The 22,491-nt window shown below is 38.2% G+C and overlaps 1 protein-coding gene across 10 annotated transcripts in view; it reads left to right on the top strand.

Annotated features, from left to right (window-relative positions):
- NUP98 (nucleoporin 98 and 96 precursor) overlaps positions 1–22,491 on the top strand; it is a 116,846-nt gene that overhangs the window by 48,617 nt on the left and 45,738 nt on the right. For all 10 annotated transcript variants that reach the window (XM_081798719.1, XM_081798724.1, XM_081798723.1 and 7 more), the window contains 4 exons: positions 4,623–4,756; positions 7,402–7,589; positions 17,945–18,061; positions 19,649–19,947. In XM_081798719.1, coding sequence (XP_081654845.1) covers positions 4,623–4,756; positions 7,402–7,589; positions 17,945–18,061; positions 19,649–19,947 — 738 coding nt within the window. The remainder of the gene's footprint in view (positions 1–4,622; positions 4,757–7,401; positions 7,590–17,944; positions 18,062–19,648; positions 19,948–22,491) is intronic.

Below are 22,491 nucleotides of genomic sequence, written 5' to 3' on the forward strand. Positions count from 1 at the left end.
TTATTTATTTATTAGAGAGAATGAGAGAGAGAGAGTACATGAGAGGGGGGAGGGTCAGAGGGAGAAGCAGACCCCCTGCTGAGCAAGGAGCCCGATATGGGACTCGATCCCGGGACCCCAGGATCATGACCTGAGCCGAAGGCAGTCGCTTAACCAACTGAGCCACCCAGGCGCCCCCTGGAATGTGTTTTTAAGTAAAGTGTATATGAAGGGTAAACTTCGATCACTTATAGGTCTGAAAATACCTCTTTTTGTTCCTCATGCTTTAATGTTATGGAATTCTAGTGTGAAAATAATTTATCCTCAGAACTTGGACTATATTCCTTGCATTAACCATTATGTGCTGTGAAGTCTAATGCTTTTCTGATTCTTGAGATGTGTTCAGCTACTACCCCCACAGGCATTTAGGATTGTCCCTTTGTCCTGAAATTTCACTGAATTGCTTATACCCTATCTTTTTGTTTGTTTGTTTTTTAGAGTGGGGGAGGGGCAAAGGGAGAAGGAGAGAGAATCTTAAGCAGACTCCACACCCAGCCCAGAGCCCGACATGGGGCTCTGTCTCACAACCCTGATCATGACCTGAGCCAAAATCAAGAGTCAGACAGTTAACCAGCTGAGCCACTCAGGTGCCCCCTTTCTAAATGCTTGATTTTTAAGCTGTGTTTCTACTTTTTAGGAGATTTCTGAATGTCTTCTAAATCATCATCGGTTTGGATTTTTATTTTCAACTTAGCAAGAATTCTTTCTCATTCTCTGACAGTTCCTTTTCTCAAGCATCTGGTTCTTAGATGCAATTTTTTCTTGAAACTTTGTTAATTGGCATTAAAAAAATTTTTTTAGGACTTTTCTGTGCCTTAAATCTTCAGGATTATTTTTGCTTTGGTCCTACTCTTTAATGCTCTGTGATCTTTACCATTCATATTCAAGAATAAAATAATAAAAAGCTCACTGGCAGTTTTTGTGTATGCGTAGAGCTTGTTTACCAGTAAGGTTCACTTTAAGGTAAGTAGTCCAGGAACCAGCTATTATCCAAGGGTCCTCTGATTGTTATATTCTTAGCTCTGGGATGATGCAAGTACTGAAACGAGTTGCCCTTGTTCTTTCCATATGTTAATTTGATTTCATCAGAGGCACACTCTCTGATGTTTGGCTTATCTCTTGAGGATCAGGGATTAGGAAGGATGAAGGTATGGGTGTTTGTATATGTACTTTGCGTTGGTTCATCTCTCCTGCTTTCAGTCTCACTTCATCAAACTTGGTATCATTGAATCCCTAATCTTTCTGGGATTCTACAGGGCAGATATGCTCCACTTTGGGCTGTAATCCCCTATGAATGTACTCTAAGCTATCCTTTGCTGTATCCTGCTTTGTCACTCCTCTGTCCACTTCTTTCCCCTAGAAATTTGTTATATTTTCTCTTCTGTTCGTTTGTTATGTCCCATTCTTTGTCATTGTGGGTTATATAGATATATTTTAATTTGTTTTAAACATAGATTTTACATAGGGGCACCTGGGTGGCTCATTTGGTTAAGCATCTGCCTTTGGCTCAGGTCATGATCCCGGGTTCCTGGGATTGAGCCCTGCATCCGGCTCCTTGCTCATCGGGGAGTCTCCTTCTCCCTCTCCCTCTGCTCCTCCTTCCCGTTCGTGCGTGCACACTCGCACGCTCTCTCTTTCTCCCTCTCAGTCACTCACTCTCCTCTCAAATAAATAAATAAAATCTTTTTTAAAAAACAGATTTTACTTAGATCTTTGGTTTGGAGGTGAATTAGAATTCTAATTTGTGTGAACATTAGAATAAGCTTTATCATTAAAAGTGATATTTTCACTTTTATTTCTTTTCCTTAGTTTTAGTTGTTTTCAGTAGGAGGACATACCATAAATATTGTAACCTGCCATTTTTACCTGGATAGTGTTTTGAATAGTTTGGGTTTTTAAAAATTTTTTTTTATTTATTTAAGTAATTTCTATACCCAGCGTGGGATTTGAACTCAACCCCGAGATTAGGAGTAGCATGATCTTCTGACTGAGCCAGCCAGGCACCCCTTGAATGGTTTTTGATAATGCATCTTTTTCTGAAGTCAATTAAAAGTTCCTGATATAAGCATTTAATACTACAGTTACATATGGTACTGTTACCACACATTTAAAAGTAGCCATATTGCCTTTTAGAATGTACATCTTTGTATCATAGGATGTTAGTTGGAAGGTGCTTTAGAGCTTATGTGAGTCCTCTCTTACTGTGGGAGTTCTCAGTTACAGTTTTCCAAATCAGTCTGGTCCATTGTTTTGTTCAGGTTGTTTAGAAACCAAAACATGCCTCCCTAGAATTTCCACTCAGTGGTTCTACTTTTACCTCCTAAGCTAAGCAAACCAGTCTGGTACAGTTTCTTTGCAGTAACCCTATTGTCCTTCCAGATAAAATATCATCAGGTTTTTCTATTCTCAGACTTTATTTTTTATACTTTTTCCTGTGCCTTTAATCATTTGGTCATGATGTGGCTTTTCAGTATGTTTTCAAATTATTGTGACCGGAATTGACTGTAACACAAATGGTAGCTTAACTAGTGCTTATGCTTGATTGTTCTCTTATTTTTGCTAACATACCAGCTCTCTTATCTATATTTTTAAATAATACAGTTAACTTAGAGAATATTTCATATTTAAGCATACAAAAATAAAAATATCCTGTTCACACACTTTCCTAATTACGTTTGGATTTGTTAAAGGAGTTTTATTCTTTTGAGTAAGCCCAGATGGGGTGACCTATTATACTTGTTAATGATGGGATCAGCTGGTACATGTCAGTGTTATTTTTAATGCATAATTGCCTGTCAAGTAATAGACGGACTAGTGAATATTAGAATTCTTACAAAAACTTCCAGGTTTTCTTGAGTGTCCTTGAATAGTCCATAGAATAACATTTATGCTATTGTTGTGTGGCACTCTGTACTGAAGCTACTTTTTTATATTTTTTTTCCTCACTGATACTTAAATTGGATTTAGGAACATCATACAGATGATTTGCTATATGCTCTTTAAATTGACATCTCCTCTGGGTTTCACAGTCTTGAGCAAACTTGTACTCTCCCCTTATATATTAGCATACAGTTTTAGTTGTTGTTTTTTTTTTTTAAAGATTTTATTTATTCATGAGAGAGAGAGAGAGGCAGAGGGAGAAGCAGACTTCCCGCAGAGCAGGGAGCCTGATGCGGGACTCGATCCCAGGACTCCGGGATCATGACCTGAGCCGAAGGCAGATGCTTAACCATCTGAGCCACCCAGGCGCCTGCAGTTTTAGTATTTAATTAATACATCTGATTTTAAGAAAGCTTAATTTGACTAAGGTGGATTTACCCCTTTTTCGTTACTTAAGCTTTAGCTCTGTTCTGGGTTTGTTGTTGCTGCTGTTGCTGTTGTGCTTTTTTTCTCCCTGTTGTATTAAAATTTTCCAAATGTTTTGATTGAGGGATTCCTTCATTGTGGATTATCTTATTATGTTTTGGCATTAGCCTTGTTTTAAACACTTATAAAGGAAAAAAGTGTTTTAATCTCTAAAATTATTTAGGTGTGATTTGATTTTTTTTTTAATCATTTGGAACTATTTTGCAAAAAGGTTTCTTCATCAATCAGGGTATAATGCAGATAGTTGTGGGGGTTTTCTTGTTTATTTTTTACTGTGTGTGATATAGATCATCATTCCTTTTCTGTTCCCTAAATTCTCTGTGACTAATGACATGTTTTTACACTTTAAAAGAAAATTAGACTAATTGGAGTGATATTTTTTCTTTTAATTTTTACTTGAATATGAATATTAAATGTAAATAATAAACATATAAGGACACCTTTACAGCCATTTTCATTTTTTTGTATTCCACTTTCTTCCTCAATAGTCTTAGTATACTTAATATTTTTTATTCTGGAATTTTTACTTACTAAATTAAATCAAAGATACTTCCTTATTTCCACCGTGAAACACATTGTCATTATTTTTAATAACTATTTAACCCACCATGTTGATGTATCATGATTTTTACAACTATTAATGTTGGGTATAGGTTGTTTTCAAGTCCTAACAATTATAGATAATATTTATTGAATATTTATAAACATTTCTTTGTTTCTAGTTTGTTTAAACCCTTGGGTTAAATTTCCATGATTGGTATGAGTAGGTTAAAAAATATAAAAACAGTATTTGCTTTATGTACTGTTACTGTTTCTTTTAGACAGAGTAAGTCAATTTATAATGTGTCTAGAAGTCAAAGACTATAATTCTTTTGATACAGCTGATACATATACAACTAATAGATAATGAGGTAGATATAAAATATTTCTTCAAGGTTGTTTAAATTGCATTTCATTGATTGTTAGTGACAACAAACACCTAAGTAAAATTTTTTGTGTGTTGTCTTTTATGAAATGCCTCTTCGTATCTTTTACCCATTAGTTTATTTGGTTGTTGATTTTCTTCACAGTTTGCTCCTCTGCTCTCCACCAATAATGCCATTGAGTGAGTCTGAACATTTTGAAGACGTCTCCAAAATGATTCTGTGTTCTCTTGCTATAATTGCATTGGATCCCTGGACTGACATCTTCCTTTCTCTTTTCTTTTTTCCAAAAAGCTTTGACAGATCCCAATGCTTCTGCTGCCCAGCAAGCTGTTCTCCAACAGCACATCAATAGTTTAACGTACTCACCTTTTGGAGACTCTCCTCTCTTCCGGAATCCCATGTCAGACCCTAAGAAGAAAGAAGAGGTAAATTTAAGGATGCTTTTGTAAAGTTTATTCTCAGATCAAGAGAAACTAAATGTGGAGAATATAATTTCTTAATATATAGCTTAAGCAGAGTTAGGTGTAATTAAGTTTTTAAGACACATTATTTGTGCTTTTCACTGAGCCAGGAGATACATTATGTTTGCTGTATCTGGAAGGCAGCATGACTAAAATAGTGAAATGAACACTGGACTGAAGGTGAGGGCTGAGACTTTTCAGTAACCCTGAAATAAGGCATATCTTATTATTCCCATTTTATGGTTGAGCAAACTAAGGCTCAGAGAGGCTGATTTTCTGAAAATCATAATATTCTTTTTTTTTTTTTTAAAGATTTTATTTATTTATTTGACAGAGAGAGACAGAGTGAGAGAGGGAACACAAGCAGGGGGAGGGGAGAGGGAGAAGCAGGCTTCCTGCAGAGCGGGGAGCCCGATGCGGGGCTCGATCCCAGGACACTGGGATCATGACCTGAGCCGAAGGCAGACGCTTAACGACTGAGCCACCCACGCACCCCTGAAAATCATAATATTCTTAAGTGGCATATCAATATCTTTTCTCCTGGTTTCTACAGTTAACTTTGTCTTAATTTTTTATGCTCTAGTGTCAAAGAAATGATCTTCTGCTCACTGTGGTGTGGGTTAAAAGTAGGCTCTGGTCTGTTTAATCCTTGTGTTACCATGTACAATGAGCATGTCTTTCTGCTTCTGAATGTGTTTCTTCATCTGTAAAATGGGGATAGTAATACTCTTTAATCTTGAGAATTAAGTGAGATAATGCATACCTGGCTTATTTATAATAAGTTGGTTAGTCTACAGGTACTATTGCTCAGTTATTTATGTCATCTCGTTTCTCCCTCACTGGTTTTTTGAGTTTACCCTATAACTAGATATAAAGATAAGATAGGAATCTAAAGTGCTTTTTAACATGCTGCATAAATACAAGTTTTGCTTAGATGAAAAGTTTGTGTGGGACATCTAGGTGGCTTGGTCAGTTAAGTGTCTAACTCTTGATCTCAGCTCAGGTCTTGATCTCAGGGTCATGAGTTCAAGCCCTGCATTGGGCTCCATGCTGGGCATGGAGCCTACTTTAAAAAAGAAAAGAAAATTATGTGTTATTTGTGCAGCGTAATTATAGGCCTAAATATGTTCTAGTCACTGTGTTCAGTACTGAGGATACAAAATGAAAACAAGAACTTATCTTCTAAGAGCTTGCTATTTATTTAGTCAGAAGATTGGATCTGTTAATGTGTGTTTTTGGTTTTTTTTTAAGATTTTATTTATTTATTTGACAGAGACAAAGCGAGAGAGGGAACACAAGCAGGGGGAGTGGGAGAGGGAGAAGCAGGCTTTCCGTGGAGCAGGGAGCCCGATGCAGGGGCTCGATCCCAGGACCCTGGGATCATCACCCAAGCTGAAGGCAGACGCTTAACGACTGAACCACCCAGGCGGCCCTGTTAATGTGTTTAAATTTACTCAAGCTCAATATAGTAAATACAGTAATAAAATAGCCCATTAGCGGATGAATGGATAAACAAAATGTGTGTGTGTGTATATATACACACATATATATGATGAAATGTCATTCAGCCATAAAAAGGAATGAAGTACTGGTAACGTGCTACATACAACATGGGTGAACCTTGAAAACATTATGCTGGGTGAAAGAAGGCAGACACAAGAGGCCACATGATTCCATTCATATAAAATGCTTAGAATAGGCAAATTTATTGAGACACAGTAGATTCATGTTTGCCTAGGGAAACTGGAATTGGGAGGCACAACATTTCTTTTTGGAGTGAGGGGAATGTTCTGGACTTAACATAGTGGTGATTCTTGCACAACTTAGTAGATATACTAAACCCCCCTGAAGAGTTTGCATTAAAATGGTGAATATTATGTTAAGGAAGAGCGTAGACTTTTGGGTGAGTTTGATAAGGCTTTGCAAAAGAGGTAACATTTAACTTTTTTTGAGTATATATGGAGAAGTTGGTAGATTTAGGTTAAGACATTCCAAGCAATGACACACAATTGTGAGAGATCACAAAAAAGATCTAGGAATGTTCATTGTTGCTGAAGTGTAAACAGTCTGCATTGTAAAGAGAAACATAAACTGTGACAGGGTTTTATATGTTAGACATTGTTGTTTCAAGTGGTTATATAATCCTATGTATAATGTTTAGTAGGAAAACAAATGTATAACATCCAGCAGATGTTACAGAAAATAATAAAGGTGCCATCAAAATCAACCTAAAGTCTTATTTTAGTTGTATGTCTCTTCTACTAACTTGTAATTTCCTCAAAAATCAGGGGAAGTGATTTCATTATTTTTATTGCCTGTACTTAGTGTTTGACTCATGGCAACTACCAATGTTTACTAAATGCTGAATAAATGCCAGCTAATAACCATTTTTTAAAGAGTGATTTGGATTGCACAGAAGTTGAGTATTCATGGTGCATCTCAGTTTATTTTGAAGTTAAAGATTTTTGGTTTAGTTGAAAAATACACAGAGGTATCTAGTTGGATAAATGGCAAAGATATTTGAATTCTGTTCTTAAGATTTTTTTTTTTAAGGCCAAATAATGCATTTGAGTTAAACTGGAATTTTCCTTGATGCTTTTGTTTTTCAGAGATTGAAACCAACAAATCCAGCAGCCCAGAAGGCTCTCACTACACCTACTCATTATAAACTAACACCCCGCCCTGCCACCAGAGTTCGACCAAAGGCTTTACAAACAACAGGCACAGCCAAGTCACATCTCTTCGATGGGCTGGATGATGATGAGCCATCATTAGCCAATGGAGCATTCATGCCCAAGTGAGTTTATTTTTGTTAACATAAATTAAAAGTAAATATTAATTTAAACTAAGTACAAAATAATATGTATTTACCTAAATGTAGTACAAATGTTGTAAGTTTAGGTTTTTGTTTGCTTAAAGATTTATCTGTTTATCTATTTATTTTAGAGAGAGAAAGAGAGCATGGACATGCTCGAGTAGGGGAAGGGGTAGAGAGAGAGAATCTTCAAGCAGACTCCCCACTGAGCACGGAGCCCAAACCCCGGAAGCTTGACCCGGGGCTCTGTCCTGTGACCCAGGAGATAGTGACCTGAGCCAAAACCAAGAGTCAGACACTTAACCGGCTGAGCCACCCAGGCGCCCCTGTTTTTAATTTTAAAAATAGAGAATATCACAAATAATAAAAGTGGCCTGATCGTTCTTCAAGGATAACCATGGTTAACATAAAAATATTTTTACTGTTCTACTAATACGCAGGTTTTTTTGTTTTATTTTGAGATTTTAGTGCTTACATAATTTTAAGCAGAAGACACTTTTTTCTTAAAACTTACATTGGCCAAACCAATTGAGAATATCTCTACATAATTTTATGTGTGGAGCCTGTTTTCCTCTCCCTCTCCCTCCAGCTCGCGCTCACTCACTCTCTCAAATAAATAAATAAAATCTTTAAAAAAAATATATATATATATGTATATAGTGGGCTGGTGCTTCAGAAAAAATGGAAAGTCCAATTTTATACATTTCTTAGCACATAATTGGACTATTTTGAAGTCAGGGACAGTGTATTATTCATGTTTATGTCCCAGTATTTAGGAATTTTTTTGGCACAGAAAGGATTAGGGTGGGAAGGTATACATTTTGCTAAGAGTACCACCTCTATCCCCTTCCTGGCTTCCACTTCTGCGTTCTTCCTCTCAACAGTCTTTGCTTAATGGATCAGAACTATTTTAGAGAGTTCGTCTCTCTTTCTTTGATTCTTCACTTGGTTTGCAGGAACCCCATAGCCCCCTGGTTTTCTTCCTACTGTATTGGTTGCTCCTTCTGTCTCCTTTGCTGGTTCCTCTTCTCAGCCTTTTAAAATTGGAATGCCTCTGAGCTTAGTTCTTGATCACATTTTCTTTACTGTCTCCCAGAGTGATTTAATTTAGTTTCATAGCTTTATATGTCATTTATAGTCATTTATAGTCTGATGATTTCTAACCTTTAATCTCCACCCCAGACTTTTCTCCCAAACTCCACAGATTTTTATATCCAGCCCCACCCAACATCTCCACTTGGATCTCTAAAAGATATTTATTTCAAAATCAACATGGCCAACACTGAACTCCTAATCTTCTACCTCAAACCTATTCCATCCATAGCCTTCCCTATCTCAGATAACTGTTTCCATCATTCTAGTTGTTCAGGCCAGAAACTTTGGAATCATCCTTGACTTCTTTCATATATCCCACATCTGAAGCATCAGCAAATCTTCTTTGTTGAACCTTCAAAAATTACCTAGTATCTGACCAGTTTACCTCTTTCACTGCTACTAACTACCCTGATCCAAGCTATCATCATCTTTCTTTTTCCCCAAGATTTATTTTTAAGTAATCTCTGTACACAATGTGGGGCTTGAATTCAACCCTGAGATCAAGAGTCACATGCTCCACCAGTTGGGCCAGCCAGGTACCCCTCAAAGCCATCATCATCTCTTGACTGAATTACTACAATATTCTCCTGATCTTTCCAGCTTTACCCTTACCCCTTTGCATTCTGTCCTAAATATAGCCAGCACAGTGGTCTCTTTGAAGTGTAAGTCATATCATGTCACTTTTCTGTCCAAAACCGTGTGGTGGTTCATATTTTACTCAGAGTAAAAGCCAAATTCCTTACAGTGGTGTGTAAGGTGCTGTAAGATCTGATCTTGTTTGGTAACTTCCTTGTGAAGACGTCTACTACTCTCTGTTGTTTACTCCACTCTAATTTTAGTGCTTCTTTGCCACTGTTAGGACAGGAAAGGCATGCCGTTGCCTTTCAATCTTTGCCATACTTGTTCTCTTTGTCTGAAACACTTCTCCCTGTAAGTCCATATATTAACCCTCACTGTTTACTCACATATCCCCTCAACGAAGACTACTCTGACCCATCTGTTTAAAATTGCACCCATCTTTTCTCTTGTCAGCATTTCCCACATTCTTATCATCTTTCTTTTCTCTTTTTTCCTCATACCTTCTAATATTTATTTTTTTAAATATTTGTTTTTCGTCTGTTTTTTCCCTATAGAACATAAACTCTATATAGGTAGGTACCTTTGCCCCATGTTGGGTATAGGGATTATTTAAAAATAAGTCTTGGGGAAAGAAAGAAAAAGAATGCATCTTAGGAGGCATAAAAGGAGCTAAATAAGAGTATAGAATCCCGGTTATAGGATCGAGGGACTCCCTCCCTATAAGATATGGAGATCATCTAAGCCAGCGGATAAGAGGGGATGGAGATTGTAAAAGTCTTTTGAGTTTATGCTCTCACCTTGTTAGAATCTAGAATTTAATCTTAACTGTATTTAACTATCTAAAGGAAATGGCACATGCCCCTATTCACTTCCTAACCAAGCCTTGGGCTATCACTTTATACTCTGTAAACAGTTGCCGTATAATACCACAGAGGGTAAAGGATTCATGAAGGACTTTAGGAGTATGGCTACCCCTAGAACAGTATTCTGTTTGCTCTGAAAGATGAATTTGGTAGATTGACAGTGTGAGAACCTTATCAGTGCCGTGTCTTTTTCCTTTTGCCTTTTCATACTAGTCAGAGGAAAGTTACTATAGAGCAAGCTAGTATTTTACTTATTCTGAATGGTAAATTTGAAAATATTCTTTGATTCATCTGTTCCTTCCTTCATTCAACAAACATTTATCAAGTAACTACTAAGTCCCAAGTGTGGTAGGCATTAGGAATGCAGCTACGAACAAGACACATTCCTCCATTACTGAATTCACAGTCTGTGAGGGGAGAGAGATGTTGACAGTAAGCACAAGTGACAGAGAGGAGTGGTAGAGATTGCCACTGTAGGGGAGACTAATAGGAGAATGATGAAGGAAAGCTGCTCTGAGGATGTGTTATTTAAACTGAAGAGGGAGGGCGCCTGGGTGGCTCAGTCGTTAAGCGTCTGCCTTCGGCTCAGGTCATGATCCCAGGGTCCTGGGATCGAGTCCCACATCGGGCTCCCTGCTCGGCAGGAAGCCTGCTTCTCCCTCTCCCACTCCCCTTGCTTGTGTTCCTGCTCTCGCTATCTCTCTCTCTGTCAAATAAATAAAATCTTTAAAAAAAATAAATAAAAATGAACTGAAGAGGGAGGGGCACCTGGCTGGCTCAGTCGGTCAAGCATGTGACTTTTGATCTCAGGGTTGTGAGTTCCGAGCCCCACGTTGAGCATAGAGATTACTTTATTATTATTTTATTATTATTATTTTAAAGATTTTATTTATTTATTTGACAGAGAGAGACAGCAAGAGTGGAAACACAAGCAGTGGGAGTGGGAGAGGGAGAAGCAGGCTTCCCACTGAGCAGGCAGCCCGATGTGGGGCTCCATCCCAGGACCCTGGGATCTTGACCTGAGCCAAAGGCAGATGCTTAACAACTGAGCCACCCAGGCACCCCGAGCATAGAGATTACTTTAAAAAAATAAAAAAGAGGGATAGGGAGGACTGTTGGGCAGAGGGAATATTTTGCTATGTTTCTGGTTTTAAATATGCCTATTTTTTTTTTCAAGTGGATATAATGTTATTTTCCAGTATTCCTTTTTTTTTTTTTTTTAAGATTTTTATTTATTTATTTGAGAGAGAGAATAAGAGAGAGCACGAGACGGGGGAGGGTCAGAGGGAGAAGCAAACTCCCCGCTGAGCGGGGAACCCAATGTGGGACTTGATCCCGGGACTCCAGGATCATGACCTGAGCCGAAGGCTGTCGCTTAACCAACTGAGCCACCCAGGCGCCCCTCCAGTATTCTTTTGAATGATTGTTTCAGACACGACTTAACTTGACCAAATGGTATTCTACCATGCATTTACCAAATTAGAGCTCTTTTCCATTTACTTAAAATACGAGAAAATACAAGTCATTGGCGATGGTAGAAGGGAGAGATTTTGGAAGGTTCATACAAGGAGTATGAGGAAACTTTTCAGTATGATGAGTATGTTGTTTTTCTGGTTTGTGATAATGGTTTCACTGGTGATACAGAAGACAGCTTATCAAATTGTATAATATAGTATGTGCAGTTTACGTCAGTTATGAACTAGTAAATGTAGCAAGGTTTGTGGCATACAAGTTCAGTACATAAAAGTCAGTTTTATTCCTATGTACCTTTATAGCTATATTCCTATACGCCAGTTGAGGGCAGTGACATAACTATGGCAAAATACATGAATCTGCTACTTATTTTTACTTATGAAGTATTTCATTGTTGAAATAAATCTAGTCTTTGAAGTCACATAGGTTTGCTTTACCACAATAGTGTTTCTTTTTTTTTTTTTTAAGATTTTATTTATTTATTTGAAAGAGAGAGAATGAGAGAGAGCGAGTACATGAGAGGGGGGAGGGTCAGAGGGAGAAGCAGACTCCCTGCCGAGCAGGGAGCCCGATGCGGGACTCGATCCAGGGACTCCAGGATCATGACCTGAGCCGAAGGCAGTCGCTTAACCAACTGAGCCACCCAGGCGCCCCACAATAGTGTTTCTATACTTACGTTCTTTGTACCTTTCTAACTTGATATTCCTGATCTGGTCCTCTTCACTTTTGCCTGGCACTATTCTTATGTTTTTTGTTGATTCCTTGTCTTCTAGTTGTAAGTATATTCTTCATGTGAATTTTTTTGTTGGGGGGCAGCAAAGCAAGGTTTATTGAGCAATTTATTGAGCAATAGCAAAAGTGATGGTACAAAGCTCCTAAGGAGGGAGGGGACCTGAAGGGATTGCCCCTTGTCAAATACTTAATCAATCCCCCACCCTGGTTCCTGTGCTTCAGTCTGCTGGATCTGGTGTTTTTTATGATTGCCAAGTTGTCCCATCTCTGGCAGGTGGAGGCCCTTTTTTTAGGTTTCTCCTAAGTTCTTCCCACACAGGCTGTGATAGTGTTTGGTAACATCCTTGCTTGTTAGGATTCACCGTGTAAAATTTTGTTCAGGAGTTTTTTTGCCATTGTGTTCATCACTTAGATTGGCGTGAATGTTCCTTTCTTACCTGGTTTTGGTATAAAGTTTATGCTGACCTTATAAACAAATTAGGGAGTATTTTTTCTTTCTATTTTTCTGGAGTTTATGTAAGATAGACCCTTTTTTTTTTGGTTTTTGTTTTCAATAAATGTAGGGTACCAGTGAAGACATAGGGTCCTGAAGTCATATTTATTAGTAAGGTTTGTTCTTGGTTTTGGGTTTTCTTTTAATTATTAATTTATATAAAAGTTATAGGGCTATTAAGCTTTTAATTTTTTGCATTAACTTTTGGCAAGTTATATTTTTATATTGTTCAACTAACTAAAATTTTGAATTTATTGGAATAAAGGTGTTAAAAAGTATCCTTACTGGGAGCCTGGGTGGCTCAGTCGTTAAGCGTCTGCCTTTGGCTCAGGTCATGATCCCAGAGTCCTGGGATCGAGTCCCACATCAGGCTCCCTGCTCCGCGGGAAGCCTGCTTCTCCCTCTCCCACTCCCCCTGCTTGTGTTCCTGCTCTCACTATGTCTCTCTCTCTCAAATAAATAAATAAAATCTTAAAAAAAAAAAAAAGTATCCTTACTGTCTTTTTCATTTCAGTAGAATCTGTGGAGTTATCCCCATTTTCATTTCTGACAAGGGGTTTTTTTATGCCTTCTCTTTTTCTCATGGTGATTTCAAAGAACTAACATTTGGCTTTTATTGATGCTCCCATTTCTGATTGTTTTCTGTTTTATTCATTTTTAATTTTATTTATATTTTCACCAACATTTCATTTCATTTTGTCTTTAGTTCCTTCCTTTCCCCCTCCCTTTTTTTGGTATTTAATTTTTTGTCCTTTTTCTAAGTGGATACGTAGCTCTTTGAATTTCAGCTTTCCTTCTTCCCAGATATATGCATTTAAAGATAAAAATTTTCCTTTAGTTCAGCTGTATTTGTATTCTCTAAGTTTTGATATGGAGTACTCTTACCATTCAGATAATGATTATACATGCTAATAAAATTCTTTCTGATTTTTATGGCCAGGGGTGTTGAGCCTTGGGTTATATACGAGTGTAAATTCCTAACAGATTTTTTTTTTTTTTTTAAGATTTGATTTATTTATTTGAGAGAGAGAATGAGAGAGAGCATGAGAAGGGGAAGGATCAGAGGGAGAAGCAGACTCCCTGCTGAGCAGGGAGCCTGATGTAGGACTCGATCCCGGGACTCCAGGATCATGACCTGAGCCGGAGGCAGTTGCTTAACCAACTGAGCCACCCAGGCGCCCCTTAACACGAGATTTCTAGTGATCATTTTTGTTAATGATTTCTAGCTTATGTGCAAAAACGGTATTCCAGGTGATTTTGAGTCTTTGGAATTTGTGGCTTGCTTTAATGGTCCAACATACGGCTAGTTTTCATAAATACTCCATTTGCACTTGAAAAGAATATGTATTTTATAGTTGTTGGGTATGGTGATCTTGAATTAGACCAAACTTGCTAATCATTTAGGTCTTTTATATTCTTACTGATTTTTCCCCCTTTTTTTGTTTGAATATTTTGGTTACTTTATTTCCTTAAATTCTAATATCGTAAAAAATGAACACATCTACAGTTTTCCTAAATTTATCCATTTTTAAAAAAGATTTTACTTATTTATTTGAGAGAGAGCACGAGAGGGGGGAGGGTCAGAGGGAGAAGCAGACTCCCTGCTGAGCTGGGAGCCTGACTCCAGGCTTGATCCTGGGACTCTGGGATCATGACCTGAGCTGAAGGCAGATGCTTAACCAACAGCTACCAAGGCGTCCCTTATTTTATCCATTTTAATATTTAACAGCCTTTACAAATGTGTGTCTGAATCACTTGTATTTTACTTAAGGTTTTTTAAAAATTACTAGTTCTTATTGTGGTAAAATGCATATAAAAATGGTTAAAGTTGGGGCGCCTGGGTGGCTCAGTCGTTAAGCATCTGCCTTTGGCTCAGGTCATGATCCCGGGGTCCTGGGATCAAGCCCTGCATCGGGCTCCCTGCTCCACGGGAAGCCTGCTTCTCCCTCTCCCATTCCCCCTGCTTGTGTTCCCTCTCTGGCTTTCTCTCTCTCTGTCAAATAAATAAAATCTTAAAAAAAAAAAAAAAAACAAACATGGTTAAAGTGATCAATTTTATGTTAAAAATGCACATGCAGGGTGCCTGGGTGGCTCAGTCGTTAAGCGTCTGCCTTCAGCTCAGGTCATGATCCCAGGGTCCTGGGATCGAGTCCCACATTGGGCTCCCTGCTTGGCAGGAAACCTGCTTCTCCCTCTCCCACTCCCCCAGCCCCTGCTTGTATTCCTGCTCTCGCTATCTCTCTCTCTGTCAAATAAATAAATAAAATCTTTAAAAAAAAAAAATGCACATGCAATAATTCTGTTTTCTCCTTCCAGTCCCCGTTAACCTCTTTATTACTTTCTGTCTGCATGAATTTGTCTATTTTAGAGAATACAAGGGAAGTCATACAATATTTATTCTATTCATGTCTGGATTATTTTACTTGGCATAATGTTCTTAATATTTATGATGTTGTAGCATGTGTCAAAACTTCATTTCTTAGGGCACCTGGATGGCTCAGTTGGTTAAGCATCTGTCTGCCTTTGGCTCAGGTCATGAACCTGGGATCCTGGGATTGAGCCCTGCGTCGGGCTCCCTGCTCAGCAGGGAGTCAGCTTCTCCCTCTCCCTTTGCCCCTCCCCTGCTGGTGCTCTCTCAAACACGCTCTTCTCTCTCTCTCAAATAAATAAAATATTTTTTAAAACTTCATTTCTTTTTAAGGCTGAATAATATTCCATTCTTTGGATATACCACATTTTGTTTATCCATTCATCTGTTGATGGACATTTGGGTTGTTTCCATCTTTTAGCTCTGTGAATAGTGCTGTTATGAACATTGGCGTACAAATATCTGTTTGACTCCCCGTTTTCAGTTATTTTGAGTATATATCTAGAATTGGAATTGTTTGGTCATACATTAATTCTATATTTAACTTTTTGAGGAGCTATCAACTGTTTTCTACAACAGCTGCACCATTTTACATTCCCAACAGCAGTGCAGGTTTCCATTTTCTCCATTTTCTTGTCAGCACTTAGTATTATCTCTTTTGTTTATTATAGCCATCCTAGTGGGTGTGAAGTGGTATTTCATGCTTATAATTTGCATTACCTTTATGACTAATAATGTTCAATATCTTACCATTTGCTTATTGGCCATTTATCTTTGAAGAAATACCTTGTCTCGTTTTGTGTCTTTTTAAAAAATTACTTTATTTTAGTTACTATATTTTCAAAATTGTTTATGGCAGTAATTAGAGTTCAAAGATGATGATACTGACTTTCAGAGATTTTTTCTTTTTATATTTTATTTATTTGAGAGAGAGAGAGAGAGCATGAGCTGGGGTGAGGGGCAGAGAAAGAGAGAGAAGCAGATTCCCCTCTGAGCAGGGAGCCCGACGCGGGGCTCAATCCCAGCACCCTGGGATTGTGACCTGAGCTGAAGGCAGACACTTAACTGACTGTGAGCCACTCAGGCATCCCTGACTTTCAGAGAATTTTTGCTTTTTTATGATAGGTGCTTATTGAGATGAGTGAAGGTTGAACTTGTGATTTTGTTTTTTATTTTTAGTTCTCTCTTAACTCCTGGGGTAGAGATTTTCCAGGTCCCAACACAGAACAAGCAGCATTCACTAGTGCCCCCAACCTCTTGGTGGCTCTAGACTCCAGTCTCTGTCTCTCTCTAGTCCTTTAAGACTGTCAAACAGACCATCTGCCTCTTAACCTTCCTCTTGGAATCAGAAAAGGTGCCAGGAAAAAAGCAACCCTAAATAACAGACACCTTGCTGTGCTAATGGCCCTGAGTGCTGGCTCGGTCCTTTTTTACTATCTTGTTGGCTCTTGACACCTAAGAGAGCTCTGGGTTTTCTAGTTATCCTCTCTGGCGTCACCCAGGTTGTCATTTAATAGGAAGGCAAGTTTTAATTTTCATGGAAATAACAATTCTTTATTGTCAAGTGCTTATTTCATTGGCTTATTTAATATATATTTATGTCATTATAATAAGTATAACTAGCATGCATGCGTTTGGAACAAATGCTATTGATGATTGTTAACCATATAACTCAGTTGTTGAGATTAGAAATAAACAAGAGTGGTCTGCTACTTGTAGTTTGTTTTTTTAATTATTTTTTTAACAATTTATTTATTTGAGAGAGAGAGAGAGAGCACATGTGCAGGAGGGAGGGGCAGAGGGAGAGGGAGTCCCAAGTGGACTCAAGACCCTGAGATAATGACCCAAGCTGAAACCAAGAGTCGGACACTTAACCGACTTCGTCATCTAGGTGCCTCGTAGTTTTTTTTTTTTTTTTTTTTTAAGATTTTATTTATTTATTTGACAGAGAGAGAGAAATGGAGCGGGGTGGGGGGCAAAGGGAGAGGGAGAAGCAGACTCCCAGTTGAGCAGAGAGCCTCATGCTGGGCTCAGTCCCAGGATCCTGGGATCATAACCTAAGCCGAAGGTGGATGCTTAACTGACTGAGCCACCCAGGCGCCCCAATCCAGGGAGTTTTTAAGTGGAGGTTGAATAAGAGATCTCCTCTACGAAGCTTATATATGGTAGAGGTTCTTGCCTTAAGTAAACCTACTGTGTGTACACCTGAAATTTGCATCATTGGATGTCAGGGTTTTTCTCCTTTTTCTTTCTCATCATCTTTAAAAAAGAAATCTTAATCAGCAAATGCCTCTTCCCTATTTTCTTCAAGGCAGCACGCCACGTTCTGTGAGGAGACAGTCATGAATCCTGTCAAGAAAGGAAGAAAATGTTTAAAGAAGAAGAAGTTATTTAGAGTAGTAACTGAAATATAAGACATAGTATGATGGGTTAACTAAGTGTCTGGGTAGAATGCTCAGGGTTCAGAGGAGAAGGACTTTTCAAGGAGATTTCCCACTTTGTTTTGAATGTACTTAGCTTATTCTTCCAAACACCAGAGAGTAATATATTTGAGACCTTATATTCTGGTTATGTATTAAACATTGTGAGTTGAACTTGTTAGGTCATTTTTAGATATGTAAGAGCTGAACAAGAATGCTCTTTTTGACTAGTTTTTAAGATAATGTTAGTTATGTAATTATGTGTGCCTGAGGTTTTTTTGTTTTTTTGTTTTCCCCTTTTGGTCTCTTTATAGGAAGAGCATTAAGAAGTTGGTTTTGAAAAACCTTAACAATAGCAATCTCTTCTCTCCTGTTAATCGTGATTCAGAAGATCTAGCTTCACCATCTGATTATCCAGAAAATGGGGAGAGGTAAACTGAATTTTGTTTTCGGTTGTTTCTAGTAGAGCACCCTGTTCTCATTTTGAAGAGATTCTGAGCTTGGAATTTATTCATTCTGTGAAAATTTATGAAGTTTGGTGAATGTGGCATGGTATTACAGATATGAGCACCTAGAAATTGATCATGTTTTTGCTTTTTGAGTATTTTAGACCTTAAAATTATTGGAGATCTTCTGATTCAGTTCTACGTAATTATTTTGATATCCATGTGTCATTTTGGACAGGGTTCTCATACATTTGACACCCCTTTCCCCCCTTTAAAATAAGGGATGTCTTATTTGTGATAATTATCAAAGTGATGCATAGTCATTGTAACTACACCAAAAAAATAAGTATATAAGTGTATAAAGGAGGAAGTAGAAATATACACAATAATCCTTAATAGTTTGATGTATATTCTTACAGTTTAGAAATTTATTTATATAGATACATTGTAGAGACTAGGCATGACTGATAGAATATTTTTAGCCTGCTTATTTCCACTTATTTTATTATAAATGCCTTTCTATATCTATGAATATATCTGCCTCCTCTTTTTTTATTTTTATTTTTTTAAGATTTTATTTATTTATTTATTTGACAGAGAGAGACACAGTGAGAGAGGGAACACAAGCAGGGGGAGTGGGAGAGGGAGAAGCAGGCTTTCCGTGGAGCAGGAAGCCTGATGCGGGGCTCGATCCCAGGACCCTGGGATCATGACCTGAGCCGAAGGCAGACACTTAATGACTGAGCTACCCAGGCGCCCCTCTGCCTTCTCTTTTTTTAATGACTTTAATAGCCATCTTGGTGAATATATGATAATCAGTTCCCCATTGGAGGACATTTAGATTATTTTGGTAATCTTTTTTTTTTTTTTTAAGATTTTATTTATTTATTTGACAGAGACAGACACAGTGAGAGAGGGAGCACAAGCAGGGGGAGTGGGAGGGGGAGAAGCAGGCTTCCTGCTGAGCAAGGAGCCCAGTGCGGCGCTTGATCCCAGGACCCTGGGATCATGACCTGAGCTGAAGGCAGATGCTTAACGACAGAGCCACCCAGGAGCCCCTATTTTGGTATTCTTATATTCAAAATAATGCCTCAGTGAAAAATTCTATATACATCCTTGCACTCCTGGGTATTTTTTTTTCTTCCTTGGATAAAATTCTAAGTTGATGTTTCCTTAATGAAGCATAATACCTTGCTGATGATAATACTAAAAACCTAAAATTTTTAGTTTGAAATTCACCACTCTTTGTCCTTATATAGTAGAATGCCTTTTTTCTTTTTCTTTTTTTTTTTTAACTAATGTTTGGGATGCTCAGATTCATTCATTCATGAAAGTAGATCAGTTGTAATCTGATCATGAAAATAGGTCGTGTAATCTACAGCCAGATTTCCTGTGTTAAAATCCCAACTCTAGCACTTAGAGTTTTTTAATTTGGGCAAGTTATTTTATTTTCTCTGTCAGTTTAAATAAATTTTTAATATGTAAAATTACTCAGTAAAGGTTTAGTGAGGGTTGGCTGTTATCATTGTTATAAAGGGCTAAGATACCATTTGTTTCTTTTCTACTTTTCAGATTCAGTTTCCTGAGCAAACCTGTTGATGAGAACCATCAGCAGGATGGAGATGATGATTCTCTTGTGTCACGTTTTTATACTAACCCTATTGCCAAACCCATTCCTCAAACCCCGGAGAGTGCTGGAAATAAACACAACAGCAGCAGCAGTGTGGATGATACCATTGTTGCATTAAACATGCGTGCTGCTTTGCGAAATGGGCTGGAAGGAAGCAGTGAAGAGACCTCTTTTCATGAGGAGTCACTGCAGGATGACCGAGAAGAAATAGAAAATAATACTTACCATATGCATCCAGCAGGTTAGCTACAAATTGATACATGGGTAACATTTTACCAGTCATTTGAGACCTTACTTTTCACAGATTTTCAATTTACTGGAAGTCAGCTACCTGAACTTTTAATTAAATGTCTTTATTACATTTTATAGACGTTAATGTTTAAACACTTTTCACTTATTTTTTTTTTTTTAAGATTTTATTTCTTTCTTTGACAGAGAGAGCACAAGCAGGGGGAGAGGGAGAAGCAGGCTCCCCGCTGAGCAGAGAGCCCAACACAGGGCTCAATCGCAGGACCCTGGGATCATGACCTGAGCTGAATGCAGATACTTAACCAACTGAGCCACCCAGGCGCCCCTGTTTTGTTCGATTCTTATTAATTCACTTACTTTTTGTACCTTTGGAGTAGTTAAAATTCATGTCATTAATTATCCAGGTATAGTTTAAAGATCCCAAATTCTATAGCCAGAGACTATCTTCATACTTTTCCTGGCTTTATAAACTCAGATTGCTTATTAGGTTTTTTTTTTCCTAAAGATATTTATTTGACAGGTAGAGACCACATGTAGGCAGAGTGGCAGGGAGAGGGGAGAAGCAAGCTTCCTGCTGAGCAGAGAGCCCGACGTGGGACTCGATCCCAGGACCCTGGGATCACGACCTGAGCCAAAGGCAGCCACTTAACCGACCGAGCCACCCAGGCGCCCCACTTGTTAGTTTTTTAATTAAAATAATAGTGATGGGGCGCCTGGGTGGCTCAGTTGGTGAAGCGACTGCCTTCGGCTCAGGTGATGATCTGGAGTCTCAGGATCGAGTCCCAGCATCGGGCTCCCTGCTCGGCAGGGAGTCTGCTTGTCCCTCTGACCCTCCCCCCTCTCATGTGCTCTCTCTCTCTCATTCTCTCTCTCAAATAAAAAAATAAAAATAAAAAAATAAAAAATAAATAAAATAAAATAAAATAATAGTGATAGTTATCATATAAAGCTTTTGAGGTTGAATTAGATTAATATAGAAACCATAATGCCTGAAATGTATTGGCATTCAAATGGTATAGGTGCTGTGGTTAATTATTATCACCTCAGTTCTGTGCTTCCCCCTCCCCCCAGCAGTGAACTGATTGATCATTTTTCCCCCAATGAATCCGTGAAACAAATAATACAAACAACAAGATTATAGTGTCTCTATTGGTTACTTAAATTAAGCTTGCCTTTTTTCCTACTTTATTTATTTTTAAAGATTTTATTTTATTTTTTTAAAAGATTTTATTTATTTATTTGACAGAGAGACAGTGAGAGAGGGAACACAAGCAAGGGGAGTGGGAGAGGGAGAAGCAGGCTTCCTGCTGAGCAGGGAGCCCGATGCAGGGCTCGGTCCCAAGACCCTGGGATCATGACCTGAGCTGAAGGCAGACGCTTAATGGCTGAGCCACCCACGTGCCCCTAAAGACTTTATTTTTAAGTAATCTCTGCATTCAGCTTGGGGCTCAAACTTACAACCCAATATCAAGAGTCACATGCTCCACTGACTGAGCCAGCCGGGCACCCAGCTTGCCATTTTTTCTGTGTTGACATAACATCACATTTGGGCTTTGATGAATGTAATCTCATTCCTTTTTTTTACTGAGATACAATTTATATGTAGTGAAGTAAACAGATCTTAAGTGTTTATTTCAATGAATTTTGACATACATACTTGGTATATATAATGGAAAGTGGAAAGTTTTTTCATGTCCCCATCCCCAGAAGTCGACTACAGTCTAGTTTCTTTCACATAGACTAGTTTTGCTTATTCTTGAACTTTCTATAAATGGAATCATACTATCTGTACTTTTTCACTCTACATTTTTGAGATTCTATCCATGATATATCAACAGTTCATTCTTTTTTATTGCTTGTGATATTACATTATTATATATATGCTACACTTGGTTTATCTATTCTCTGTTAGTGAACATTTGGATTGTTTTATAGTTACTCTTGAAGTGTCTGTGAAATTTTTCTGCATCTAATTATCTTATTGCCTTCATATAGATCTTCCGGTCACTTGGTGCCCTGAGGAAACAACTGTATATTTTCACATTAAGAATCCAAGTATCTATATTTGTGTATATCTGCATGAAATTATTTTGATACTACATCTGTTTTTCAAATACCCAGTCTAGACTTTTTTATTCTTATTTTTCTCATTGACCTTGTTTGTCACCTTCCAAATTAAAATTCCCTTCTTGGGGGGCGCCTGGGTGGCTCAGTTGGTTAAGCGGCTGCCTTCGGCTCAGGTCATGATCCTGGAGTCCTGGGATTGAGTCCCACATTGGGCTCCCTGCTCAGCGGGGAGTCTGCTTCTCCCTCTGACCCTCCCCCCTCTCATGTGCTCTCTCTCTCTCACACAAATAAATAAATAAATAAAATCTTTTTTTGTTTTTTTTTTTTTTTTAAAGATTTTATTTATTTATTTGACAGAGAGAGACACAGCGAGAGAGGGAACACAAGCAGGGGGAGTGGGAGAGGGAGAAGCAGGCTCCCCGCAGAGCAGGGAGCCCGATGCGGGACTCGATCCCAGGACCCTGGGATC

Source organism: Leptonychotes weddellii, chromosome 11, assembly GCF_054177405.1.
Source record: "Leptonychotes weddellii isolate Sample4059 chromosome 11, ASM5417740v2, whole genome shotgun sequence".
Lineage (NCBI taxonomy): Eukaryota > Metazoa > Chordata > Mammalia > Carnivora > Phocidae > Leptonychotes > Leptonychotes weddellii.